General features: G+C 35.6%; 1 protein-coding gene across 1 annotated transcript; it reads left to right on the top strand.

The window, feature by feature from the left end:
• Nucleotides 1–1,098: 1,098 nt before the first annotated feature.
• On the top strand, nt 1,099–11,880 carry LOC145559500 (DNA ligase 1-like). The gene is made up of 17 exons (XM_081620916.1): nt 1,099–1,986; nt 2,265–2,381; nt 2,625–2,726; nt 2,804–2,920; nt 4,609–4,839; nt 5,000–5,094; nt 6,273–6,360; nt 6,942–7,073; nt 7,932–8,044; nt 8,645–8,746; nt 9,480–9,541; nt 9,976–10,047; nt 10,149–10,222; nt 10,336–10,392; nt 10,910–10,987; nt 11,119–11,196; nt 11,326–11,880. The coding sequence occupies exons 1-17, from the start codon at nt 1,123–1,125 to the stop codon at nt 11,398–11,400; spliced, it is 2,457 nt and encodes an 818-aa protein (XP_081477042.1). The 5' UTR covers nt 1,099–1,122; the 3' UTR covers nt 11,401–11,880.
• The last annotated feature ends 2,000 nt before the right edge of the window (nt 11,881–13,880 follow it).

Genomic DNA, 13,880 nt, shown 5'->3' on the forward strand with positions numbered 1-13,880 from the left:
AGGCTTAAAGAAAATAACGATTGGGGCTTTACACCGGTGAAATCCGATGGAATCTCTTTCAAAATTGATAATGGGAGCTAGAGTTTAGGAGAGAGAAGAGAGAGAGAGAGGAGGCTACAACAAGATTATATTTTATTATATATTTTTTTTTTAAAAAAAAAATTATATTTAGTACTCCCATATTTTTTTAAGTAGTTGATATTATTATTACTACCTTTGGTTCAATTTACTCGCAACAAAGGAATATTTATGTCTCACAAATAATACCCCTTTGTTACGAGTAAATTGAACCGGAGGTAGTATTATTGTTGTTGTTGTTGTTGTTGTTTTACACTGATGTAGTTTGGCAATGGAGATCTTAATCTCACTCACAAAACATGAAAGAGTGCATTGAAGCGAAATAGTTTTGAAAGGATTTTGCAAGAATCAACTTCAAATGGCCATATCTTTTTTTCCCTCTAGTCAATATTTTAAGTTGAGCGCAAAAAGTGGCACGTCCGTTGGTATATAGGGGATTTGAGTTTTACATATTCATTAATCTCCTCATCCTTTATTTATTTGTTGTGGACTTGTGGTCCTTGTATTCATCGTCGTTTTTCCGGCTTGCCACTGTCATTCGAAGCTTTAAAAGTTGAGGCCGCTATTTGAAGCTTCACCGCCACTGAAATTAGTTGTTTGCACCGCCGGCAGCCAACTGGCCACCACCTCCTTACTTCTACTTGGGTGTTTAATTTGTTGTCTTAGGGCCTCTTCTCTTCAGTTGATTTTCATTTCAATTCAGCTCAGTTCAGTTCAGCTCCAATAAGTTCAATTTAGTTCAGTTCTTAATTTCTTTCTCTTATAAAATATTCAGTTCAGTTCAGATCCAATAAGTTCAGTTCTATTATCAGAACAGACCCTTAGTTTATCTTTTTCTTGATAAGCTATTGTTTTAACTTCTTTGAGAAGTTGTTTAAATTCCCTAAGAAGCGATTTCCTATTACTTTAGCTTCTATAAGAAGCTTTGTTGTCGTTTAGCAAATCTGACCCTAGCACCCGAATAAACACCTCTCTAGTCTCTAACCTTAAGTAGAGTGTTTTTGTGTATCAACGTTCACTTCATCCGTACCCGGCGAGAGACACATGTTCATAGTCATACGGCCTAGTTCCCGCCATTTTTTCCCACCTTCACTCCCAAAAATCCTTGGACATTGTCGAATGTTGAAAATCTCTCATCCTTCTTCCTGTTGCTTTCTCACTCCTCGCCCACTCAACACCACCATTTTCTCCTCCACTTTCTCTCTCCAACATTTCCCTACGAATTTCAAGCTTCGAGCAATGTCTTCTACTCCTCCTCCTTCGACTCCACCCTCTTCTACTCCCCCATCTTCTTCTTCCATTTTCGCATCTATGATGGGCAAAGCTCGAGAATCTTCTAAGAAGAAAACCCAATCCCCTAATAAAAAAACCCCCAAATCTTCTTCTTCTTCTCCAAAGAAACGAAAAACCCTAGACCCATCTCCCGCAATTGCAGAAAACCCTAACCCCACTTCGATTTCTGTTGAGAAACCCCAAGAATCCAATTCCGTGGTAGAAATGGGTACCCAAAAGCCTGAATTGAAAAACCCTTTTGCTAAGAAACCTAAGGTTGATCTTAATGTGGATGAATTTGTTGCTAATTTGAAGATTAAACCGGCCAAATTCGACCCCAATTTGGCTGCGTGGTGGGGGGATGGTGATAAAGTTCCTTTTCTTTTTCTTGCTAGGGCGTTTGATATGATTAAAGGTGAATCGGGTAGGATTGTGATTACTGATATTACTTGTAATGTGTTGAGGACTGTCATTGCAAAGATTCCTGATGATCTTTTGGAGGCTGTTTATCTTTTGGCCAACAAGATTGCTCCTGCTCATCAAGGTTTGGAGCTCGGAATCGGTGATGCTACGCTTATTAAGGCGCTTGCCGAGGCTTGTGGAGCTACTGAAGCAAATGTTAAGAAGTTATACAAGGTAATGTCCTGTGATATTTCTGCTGGTTTATTCTTGTAATGTAGTTGCCTTTTGTTAAATCATGCATGGAAATTTATGCATGTTTTAGCGATAGTTTTGATTACTATGTGTATATGTGTGAAAGTTGTACAAAGATGATTGGGAAAAAAGAACTCCTATGATGGTTTAGAATGTAGAACTATGGTGGTTCTTGGTTGTTAAAACATTCTAAGGGTTGTTTAAGTTGCATTTTGTGTCTTTATCCATACTTGATTGTACTTGTTGTATTGCGTTGACAGGATTTAGGTGATCTCGGGGATGTCGCCAAAGAAATCCGTTCTAAGCAAAGTATGATGCGGCAACCTCCACCACTGACCATTACCAAAGTATTTAATACATTCCAGCTCATTGCCAAGGTGGAGTGTAATTCTTATGTTTTAGCTACATTTCATCTAATCTTTTCTTTGCATAATAGTTTAAGTGGGGAATGAATTTTGATGGTTTTTCTATTGTCCAATATCCTCATTTTCTTCCTTGTGGCTCTAAAATAATATGGTTCGATCTTTTGATTAGAAGTAAAGTGGAGATATTTTGTTGATTGATGATTTTTACCTCACCTCTATTGTCATCTTAATTGCATTTGTTTGTCATCTGTATAGGCATCCGGGAAGGATAGTCAAGAAAGAAAAAAGAATTATATCAAGTCACTTATTGTGGCTGCCAAAGATTGTGAACCTGTTTACTTGATGCGACTACTTCAGGTTTACATGTGGATTCAAGTGCAATTAATTTATGTTTAATTTTATATTTCCTCTTTTCATAATTATGTTGTTTTCAGGCAAAATTGCGGATTAGTTTGGCAGAGAAAACTCTTCTTGTTGCCCTGGGACAAGCTGCAGTGTATTCCGAAGAGCATTCTAAGCCCCCGTCAGATATTCAATCTCCACTAGAAGAAGTAAGTGGTGTCTTATATCAGTACTTTGTATGGCATCAAGATGGTACTTTGACTTTGTTGATTATTGTTTTGCTGTTGTGTTCTTTGTTGAACCATTGAGATATTTAGCTGCTATTAGACGTTTGTGAACAAATTTTGCTTTCTACTGAAGTATAGGAAATGTAATAATGTATGCTACTTTCCATAGGTCGTGGTATTTGTCAGTAATAGTGAAGATAACCCCGAATTTTTCTACTAGTGGCTGATATAGAATACCGACACTTCACTTGTACGTATTTATAACTAGATTTTGGGAAAATTAAGAAGTCTTTTTCTACTTTATATGTCACAAAGACTTACTACTCCATGAGTTCTGGTGCCTTCTCTTAAGGCTTTTGTACTATTGCTGTTTGAGGAGGGAATAATTAATATTGAAGGCTTATTATTGTCTTTACATGTTTGTAAATTTATGTTCTGTGTCTTCTGACTTTTCAGGAACTAGATGTTTGTGATAAGTTGTGACTTAGATGATACTTTTCCAGTATATTTTCTTATTACCTCCATGGCCTCCTTAAATTAGATCATGCATAATTTTATCTAAGAAACTTAGGCTTGGTTGATGTGTGGGATGTACAGATTCCTGGCAATTTTAGGATCACTTTTGTTTGGCTTACTATTAGTAGGGTTTCTCAAAAAATTGCATCTTAAAGAGAACCTCTTGAATGATGTCTGTTAAATTCTGTTCTAAATTCCCAAATATTAATACTCATAAAAGAGGAGAAAAAATCCCTACATTTATTGCCTGAAAAGTTGCATAGGGTGGGAAAATTAACTAAGTTTTTAAAACAGCTATAATTTTAAGTTTTAGATTACTAGTTGTAGGGAAAATGAGAATTTTAGGGAAGTAGAGATCATATAATTTGGTTGTATAGAAGGCTCGGGAAGCTGTTTCTGGATTCATAAAAGTCTGCTGCAATTCTTGAAATATAGCAGTTATTTCAGTCATAAATAAAAAGGATATGGTTGAAAACTTGAAACTGGTTTCTCCTGCTGGTCATTTTTAAGAGTTTGTATTGGGGCTGCTCCTTATTTCTGTATTTCAGTGCCATTCTGACCATTAGTGACCATTTGAATCATTCATCACTTGCTGCATGATATAAGCATCAAAGTATAAAGTCAATGTTCCTCGAAATTGCTTTTCTACCGAATTCTGAAAGTATATCTACGTGTTTAGGATCAGTGTAAAATATGATTTTGTAGTGTTCAAAGTTTAAAAGGTTACAAAATTTAGCTTTTGATTTTTCAAACAGCTCTATAAATTTTGGATGGAGGAATCATAAATGAAATAATACAATGAAGTAAAGGTTCAACATACTATTGTGGTAATTCATGTTCATGTCAAGAAGTTCTTTTGATATGATTCTTATTTTCATGTCAACTCTGGTTTATTGAGAATGTGGTCTGGACTGTTGAATTTTTTTGTGGAAACTCTGAAGCTCCTAGATATGAGCAGTTTTGGTTTTTAAAATAGCTACATTGCTTACATGTTTTGCTTTTGTAATAACATTATGATTTTTTCATAGAGCTAATGCTGCATTTTGCACAAGTCTAATAGATTCTATTTTGCCTAACTGATTACTTTTATGTCTTAATGTTTTTGATCTATCCTCATGAATTCCTCTTGACAATTTCGAATTTATCTGTATCAGGCTGGAAAGATTGTTAAACAAGTTTACTCAGTGGTTCCTGTGTATGATAAAATTATCCCTGCCCTTCTCAGTGATGGTGTATGGAATTTATCAAAGACCTGTAACTTTACACCAGGTGTTCCTATAGGACCTATGTTAGCGAAACCAACAAATGGAGTTTCAGAAATCATAGATAAGTTTCAAGATATGGTATTTACTTGTGAGTACAAGTATGATGGAGAACGTGCTCAAGTAATTTTCGTGTACCTTTTCTCAATTTCCCCAGTTATTGTAATTACTTAGGTGTAGTATGTTAGTTCCCATTCCCTCCTCGGTGCCAAGGGTCTGAAAGGATGACTAAATGCAAAGGATGTTCTGTACTTATATTGTCTGATATTAATATTATATGCAGATTCATTTCATGGAAGATGGTTCTGTTGAGATATACAGCCGAAATGCTGAAAGGAACACAGAGAAATTCCCTGATGTTGTTGCTGCTCTTCCAAGGTATTTATCTGCAATGTATATCATTGTGATAGAGACTAGTGTATGAAATAGTTTCAAGGTTTCTCAAGGAGCTGTGACAGTTAAAAACTTTTGACACTGCTTTGATCTTCTATCTGATGATTTATTGAGTGGGTAATGGTGCTGGTACTGCAATTAATGGATTTTCTTTTTTTGTTTGAATACTCAAGAGAGTGGAAGGGGTGAACAGAAGGAAGAGTACGGAAACGGGTACATTGAATTGGTAGGAAATATAAGAAACAATAACAGGCATTGTTGCATTCTTTTATCAACTTAGTTTAAGAAATTCAGGCTCTCTCAAAAAAAAAAAAAAAAAAAAAAAAAAAAAATAAAATTAATAAATAAATAAAAGTTGAATAAATTCAGGTTGTAAGGATTGGCACCTTATCAAGATGCTAGTCATGCTACAATCATTAGCTGGTGTTATAGCTCTGATTTTTTTCCCTTTTCTTTTTATCAATTCCAATAATTGGCTGATTGCAACTATGGTTGGCTCTACTCAGCTCCCTTTTTTCCTGTTTTTTGCAGGTAAAAACTTGATTTACCGAAATATAAAATCTATTTTAGCTGGACTTGTATTACTGAACTTGAATTCCTTTTTTTTTTTTTTTTTTTTTTTTTTTTCTAAACTCAACTTGAAACTTGTTTTTACTTAATTTATTTTACTTGAATAAACTTATTGATGCTGAAACTTAAGAAAATTAGCTTAGGAGAATTGATCCTATGACCTATGTGGTTGTTGGCTTGTTGCATTGGTGCTCAAAAGCTTATCGTGTATCCTTACTTCTGTGATCTGCAAGGAGTTACCTTGCGTAGCTTCTAAGGCTGAGCCTTTTTGTATTGTTGTTACTTGGAATTCCAAGTTGTATATGAATGTTTCATTGCTGAGCTTGCTGGTTGTAAAGTGGTATTTCTTTTTTCTCTTGGCTTCTTGGCAACAAATTCATATTATTGACACTTATGGTTCATGGTTTCATCTTTCAACTGATTTCTAATTTTATCAAGCCTTTTAGAATTTTGATTTTGATTTCTCTTGATGTCTTGCAGATTTGTTGTATATTTTCTTCTTTTTTTTTTTTTCTTAAGAATGAAGATGCTTCAATCTACATTTATGCTTATGAAATCATTGGTTGTTAATGTGCTTTACTGTTGTGTTCCAGGTTCAAGAAGCCATCTGTAAAGTCTTTTATTTTGGACTGTGAAATTGTTGCTTATGATCGTGAGAAGCAGAAGATTCTTCCTTTTCAGGTACTAGATCTATATTTGGAAGAATTTTATTGCATTCTTTGTAGTAGGGCAGCCTTTCTTCCTCAGAAAATAAACTCATAAAATGAGACATAGAGTAGCTGCTGTATTGTGGATGGCTACATCAAGGGTTTTGTTATTGCAAATTATTCATTCTATACAGCTCATGCTCTCTTATAAAATGAACCCTTCAGATGGCAGTCATTAATTTGAATTCAGATCGCGCCCTGATTTCTAATTTACTGTGCAAGGTTTAAAATGATGAAGCAGATTAATAACAGTGTTTGAAAATGAATTCCTGATCTGATTAGCATTTCTATCATCATTATTGTACTTTTCCTTTTTCCTCACTTTTATATGATTTTATCAATTTTGGCCATTCCATTACACGTAGTAACACAAAAGTGATTGAGGATACAATCACAAACAACCTTTATGTTTTAGCTGTACTCTGACTCAATTTTAAATAATTATCGATAATGCTTAAGATTGCTATCATAAATCTTTTTATCATTTGTTTCCCTCTTTTAAGTTATGGATTCTGTATAATTTTAATCCTAATACTATATTGGTGGTGGTTCTAGATACTAAGCACCCGAGCTCGCAAAAATGTCAAAATGAGTGAGATAAAGGTTGATGTTTGTGTCTTCGCTTTCGACATATTGTATTTGAATGGAATGCCACTTCTCCAGGAACAGCTTGATGTTCGTAGAAAGGTAAACTCATGTTGTATGCTTCCGGTCTTTAGCACATCAATAATCTTCCTTCTGTTCTTTATTATTTTGTGCATTCTTTATTTACATTGAATAACAAAGATTGTTATAATGATATGCTGCAAGCTGCTTCGTTCAAAATCTTAATGGCCATCATATTCTGAAATGTTTGCATCATAGGTTTTACTAATTCGAAAAAGAAAAAGAAAAAAAAAAAAAAAGAAGAAAGTTAGCTACCAAAGACGCACATAGCTGTAAGTTTAATCCAGCAAATAAGTTAAGAGTATGTGAAGAATATTGGTTTGCTTATAGGGCTTAGAATTGAATAATCCAGCATCAATGTACTAACACTTAGAGGCCAATATCAGAGCGCCTCACATAGAAGATAGGCGTAGCATAAAAAGTATATAAAATGACTCTTGCTTTTTGGTACTAACGCTTCTAGATCTTGATCTTCTCATGCGCCCTCTTGGTGCGATCCTCATTGGTTATAGTATTGTAACTAAGCTTATAAGAAGCCCTTCTGTGCCAGATTAAATATTTTTGGTTACTTGAAAATCCCAAGAATGCTGAAGTATCCTACTGTATTTGATTTTCCATGGGGATATATGAAATCATACCCTGGAGTTGGGGGCTTTCTAGGAGGGTCAAGTGTAGACATTTTCTTGTGAGCACATACCGCAACAATTTTAAATCTTATAAAATTAACAAATCTTATAAATGTCTGATTATTAGAAATGTAAAATGTACATAAGGCTTTATTATTATTAGGAAATTATGTTGAAATAATGTGTTTTTCTGTTCTGTACTCTGTGTGTTTTGATTCTGTATATCTAACTTAGCCTGTTGTGTATACTGCAGCATCTTTATGATTCATTTGAGGAAGATTGTGGATATTTTCAGTTTGCTACAACACTTACATCTAATGATATTGAGGAAATACAGAAGTTTCTTGAAGCGTCTGTCAATGCGAGGTAATCTCATCCACACAAAATTTTTGTCTAGACGCTCTGTAGACAAAGCTCTGAAATTTGAAAGAAGTTAAGATATGACCTCTATTTCCATTTAGCAGAAGAGATTAAGTTATATCTACACACACACATTCTGATCTAAAGCTCTCCTGTGACCTTATCCATTGCTCTAAATGTAGTTGAAATTTATGTTTCCTGTCAAAAAAAAAAAAGAAATTTATGTTACATCTTTTTCGCAGCTGATGTTTTATTAGAGTAATTTTATCAAAAAGAAATGTTGTTGACTTTGTTGTAAGGCTAATATGAGTTGGTCCAGGGTATGATTTCATTGTTGTTCATGTGCCTTTCAATTAACAAAGGTAAGCCTATGGTAGTCATCAATACAAGATGAATCCTAATGGCTATTCAGATTTTTACTGTTATTTCTTCATGCTGCATTTTCGGGCCTCTAGATGTGTTGATTGTGCTTTGAACTTCGAAGTGGTTATAAAAGTTAACGCTAATCTGGATTCTATTCGTTTTGTCCTACCTTCTATATTTGTCTTTTCTTTTTGGTCCTACCTCTTTTTTTAATTAATTAATTTATTTCTTTCTGTTTTGCAGTTGTGAGGGGTTGATTATCAAAACATTGGAAAAAGAGGCCACCTATGAGCCTTCAAAGAGATCTAATAACTGGCTTAAATTGAAAAAGGATTACATGGACAGGTAAGAACATAATTTTCTTGATCAGTATATATAATTTCATCCTCAGTGACATACTACAAGAATTACAGATGGAAAATTTGGATGGTTTGCACATATATACTGAAATTATTTAACTACAGTAGCTTTTAGTTGTGCTTTGCTAACACTTTTCAGCTACCTGAAGCTAAATTGGAGCTTCAAGAGATAGCTTATATCTTTAGGTGCAAATTATTTCTGTTTGCGAGAAACAATTTTTATGGACATACTCGATGTTTCTCTAATAACAGTTCCTAGAAAAGTGCTTTTTAAGTAGGAACTTCATATCAGAAGTTTGGCTAAAGAAAACTTATGTTATATATATAGAGTTCTTCATCTTCTTTTATAATTATTTTAAATTTTTTTTTAATATTATATAATTAGTTTGTTATCTCCAAAAGTTGAGCAAAACAGGTAGTACTTCCAAAATTTCTTAAAATACATGAAGTACTAAATTTGAATGTTACATTTTTTAAAACAACACACATCCTTTTGTCATTTTACTCAGCTAAATCAACAATAAATTTTACTGACACTTCTAATTCATTCAGCACAGGAACTCTCAGTTATTTCAGCTAGTTTTTGCAAACAAAGGCCTTGAAAGAATTGGAGAGTGCGATTTAACTAGCTAGTGAATCTGCTTGAACCTGAACTTATTGAATCCCCCCTCCTCTTCCGAGTTGTCCTTTTTTAATTTGTTTATATTTTCATTCGGCAGTGTTGGGGACTCTTTGGATCTGGTGCCTATTGGAGCATTCCATGGCCGTGGGAAACGAACAGGTCGAGTTTACACTTATCTTCTTACTCTGCTTATTGCCATATCTGTTTTACGTATGAAAAATGCCCTACTCGTAAGTTTTTTCCTCCAGGTTTTAGTCAAATTATTTTACCCATTTTGCTGAACATCTGTTTCTGGATTTGAAGACAAATGACTACTAATAATCCTGTTTATTTAATTAGTCTTTTCAGAAGGCAATAAATTAAATATAAATGCTCTTTCATTTGTTTTTGCTTTCTTTTCTTTGTTATTCTCTTATGAAGTCTTATCTGTTGTATTATATCTTGTAATGGAATGATGCCTTTTCGCATAGTTTGTTTCATATTATGAAAATCCTTGCAAACCGATGCTTCCCCCCCCCCCCCCCCCCCCCCCCCCCCCCCCCCCCCCCCCCTTCTTTTCTGCCAAGGCCTGGGTATATAACTTAAATTTGCAGGTGTTTATGGTGCTTTTCTCCTTGCTTGCTATGACAGTAACAATGAAGAGTTCCAGAGCATATGCAAAATTGGTAATGTGTTAATGTTTATTTGTGGCTACTGTAAGTTGTTTTTATGCATTTCATTTGCATTGTCTTCATGTTTGTGTTTGCTGGACATTCGTCTGTCACAGGTACTGGTTTTTCTGAGACAGTGCTTGAGGAACGTTCGTCCAGTCTTCGATCTAAAGTGATTTCAATTCCTAAGGTCCTCATTTCCCCCCTTTTTACTGACTCTTTCCTTGCTTTAGGGACTTGAAATTTGATAGTCTGGGTTTCTTGGAACTTCATATATTAATTTCTTGACTTTGATGTATACAGACATACTTTCGGTATGGAGATAACCTGAAACCGGATGTCTGGTTTGAGCCTTCTGAGGTAAATTTCCAAAAAAATCAGTCATACCTGTTATCGATTGAGCACCTATTATAAATGCCAAATATGTTTGCTCTCTCCAAACTGTAGAGGATGCTCTTTATAGGCGTTCCCTTTTTGGTTTTAAATGGAAACATCTCTATATATGCTTGATGGCTTGATTCAATTTTCTGGAAATGGGAATTGGATGTCATACTTTTTCCCTTCCTATCTCTCCTTTCCTAAAGTGAAGATCTGTTTTTTAGTAGCCTTTATATCCTGAATGTGGCTTTTACCGTTTATTTAAAGATGAGTGAAGTAATGCGACAAACTGAAATCCCGTAGGCCATTACAGGGTAGGTTCTCCCTACATAAGATATTATAGTCTAATGACCACCATTCTTTGATCCAACCAGAGTGTGCCCCCCTTTAATAGTTTATATAAAGATCCATGTCCAATGCTAGATATAAGTCACCGGTTTTCGCAAGCTAAGTTCTAAATAATAGCTGGCTGTTATTGAGCATTGCTTGCTTTTTGCAGGTATGGGAGGTCAAAGCAGCTGACTTGACTATTAGTCCTGTTCACCGTGCTGCAGTTGGTATTGTAGATTCTGACAAGGTTTGCATTTGTATCACTTCCACTTTGTTTTATATGTGTGCTGTTTGTTCAGTCCATAAGCTCTAGTTTACCACATGCTCTGTTATCTACTACTACCCCGTGTTGATTCCCATCCTTTGTCTTGTTATCAGGGAATTTCTCTCCGGTTTCCACGTTTGGTTCGTCTTAGAGAAGACAAGGCTCCAGAGGACGCCACATCATCTGATCAGGTGAAATAATTGATCTTTAAGAGTCTTTTCTGCATCAGTTTTCTGTTCCTAGGATACATATGGTGTGAATTTTGCAAGTAATAATGGCCCCTAGTATTTCACTGATAGATGTTTCTGACATTCTTTCAGGTGGCAGAAATGTACAGATCTCAAGCAAATAATCCACACCGCAAAACAAAAGATGATTTGGAAGAAGAGGACTGATTCCCTGTTCCTTTTTTCCTTTATTGGTGCAAAGTCTTCTGTTTGAAATTCACATGCTGCTTCATGAGCATCTCGCTGAGGACTCATACGTGTTGAAAGAAAATCCCTTCAAAATCAAGCAGAAATTCTGCTCATGCGCAGTTCAAAGGCCGAGGCATACTTGTTCAATTGTATCAAGATGCCGAGACTTTACTGAGTTACGATACATAGAAGGCAGAAAGTGCACCCATTAATCCACAGCAGTAGATTGGACAACCATTTGATCAGATTTTAATGTCTAAGAATTCTTTACCAAAATTATGAATCTGAAAACACAATGAGATTCTTGGATGTTTTTAGTTGTAGAAACTATCAACCATGTTTACTTTGGTAGTATTATCACCAACCTTTTCTGCTTTCGGCATATGTATGATTTTGTAATCTGTGACGGAATGTACATACTAGTACAATATTTCGAAATGAATAGGAGTGATTATGAAAGCGTACTTGGTTACTGCTGTCTTTTTACCTGTGATGAAGTTCTGTTCGCGAGTCTGTAAAAAGTTTAGGATGCTGTACACGGGTGTACTGTGTGCCTGCTTGTTAGAAATCTACCAGTTGTATTGTCATTTGTCATGGCCGTTAATGTTTTAATGATTAATGAAGAGTAATTTTGTTGACTAAACACCCGTTAATGAATAAGTTAAGCAACCTCAATTTTGTTTTATTTTCCCTCCTTTTCCTTCAAATTACTGTCGTTTTTCGTTCATATTTTCTTTTCTCGTTTGTTTTTATGTAAACCACTTTTTTGGCCCCTTTTTATAAATCACATAATTTTCTTCTGTCTTTTTTGTCAAATCAGACTAAAATGGTAATTTTAATTTCTTTCTGTAATTGTTTAACAATCCCTGGTGTTCACATACGGAGTATTATCACTGAGATGATGACCCATCGTGCAGAAGGTGCGTTGAATGAAGAAAAATTATTATGTTGTTTTTGTCATATTATGGTTATGTAACTTAGATGTTGATTATATACTTCGTATTCAGTATTCTAGCTGTAAAGTTTTATAAGCGTGTTTAAATGTTAAACTAATGCCTCCGTTACATATTATTTGCAACGATTTGACATAAAGTAGTATGTAACGGAGGAAAAATGTCTAATCGATCCAAATAATATGTAATGGAGGTAGTATAAAGTATTGATCGATGATTATGAAAATTATAATAAAAAATAAAAGTGGCATGTATTATATTGTTGTTATTACAGTCTTAGTTGTTGGCTTGGTGCTACCTCTAATCGAAAATTTGGATCTGTCACTAAGGAGGTTTGGGAAAATTTGGCAAACTATGAGAATTTGAAGGTATTTATTAATTGGCATTGTTTTTGGTAGTACTCCGTGTTTCGGATGAAAACAATAGGACCTTGCCGAAGGTCCAATGAAGTGGATGAAGACTTGTCCGGTCCAAAGGATGTTGGGCCGAAGGTTTCCTGCACAGCAAGCACACGTAAACTGGCCTCGGGGGTGGATCCGAGGAAGACCCCTCCGATGCCGAAGTCAAACAGTGTTCTTAGAGAGGAAGCTATGCAAGAGATTTAATGCTTGAGGCTTTAATGTGTATGTCATAAATGAATTAATTGAAGGCTTTTATACCTTTGCATATGAAGAGAGGAGAACAATTGGGCCCCAAATATTCATGGACTGACCATTGCGAATTGGACCAATTGACCTATGACTGACTTGGCTTGATTGGAGGCTTGGGCCTGGACCTTGGAATATTGGATCATTTAATGAATAGGCCCAATTAGCTCAATTGGACCCAAACAACTTGCCCCTCAGACCCGATTTGGAAGGATGACGGGTCGGGTTTGAATCCAATAAAAATGGAGGGAAGTGAATGATTTAATTAAATCAAAAGATTTAAATTTGAAACAGTCATTAATTAAATAACTGTAATTGGGGTAGTTAATAGGAAGTGGAGAAGATAATGGGCGGTTAATCAAGTGAGAGAGTGCTTAACGGTTAATTAAGGAGGCATTTAAGAGAGATTTAAACTTTTCGACCTTTGGAATTCTCTTTTCTGGAATTATAAGGTCTGATTCACATTTTCGCCCCATTTCTTCGCCGATTTGCATTCGAATTCTCGCAAAACTCCCATTTTCGCTTTGAATCTTTAGCGCAATATCTCCGAATCCAAGCTTGGCACTCAAATCCGCCACTCCCACTGACTTGACCGGCGCATTTCGGCCTATTTGAAGGTAAATTTCTTCGAGTTTCTTTTGATTTTCTTGCCTTTTTGAGAAAATTCTTCTTTTTCCTACTTTTCTTCTTCGAATTTGATTATGGCTCGAGGAAGAGGGCGTCAACCAGGTCGACGGGGCCAGGCTGGGGATCCCCGTGACCGCGCCGACATTTGGAACGGGGAACGAGTCGGGGAAGACCCGGAGAGGGGAATTCCGGCCATTCCTTTGAATGTCGCGCCGCCCCAGCAGGACGCCGG

This window comes from Chenopodium album, chromosome 9 (assembly GCF_948465745.1).
Source record: "Chenopodium album chromosome 9, dcCheAlbu1.1, whole genome shotgun sequence".
In the NCBI taxonomy this organism is placed as follows: domain Eukaryota; kingdom Viridiplantae; phylum Streptophyta; class Magnoliopsida; order Caryophyllales; family Amaranthaceae; genus Chenopodium; species Chenopodium album.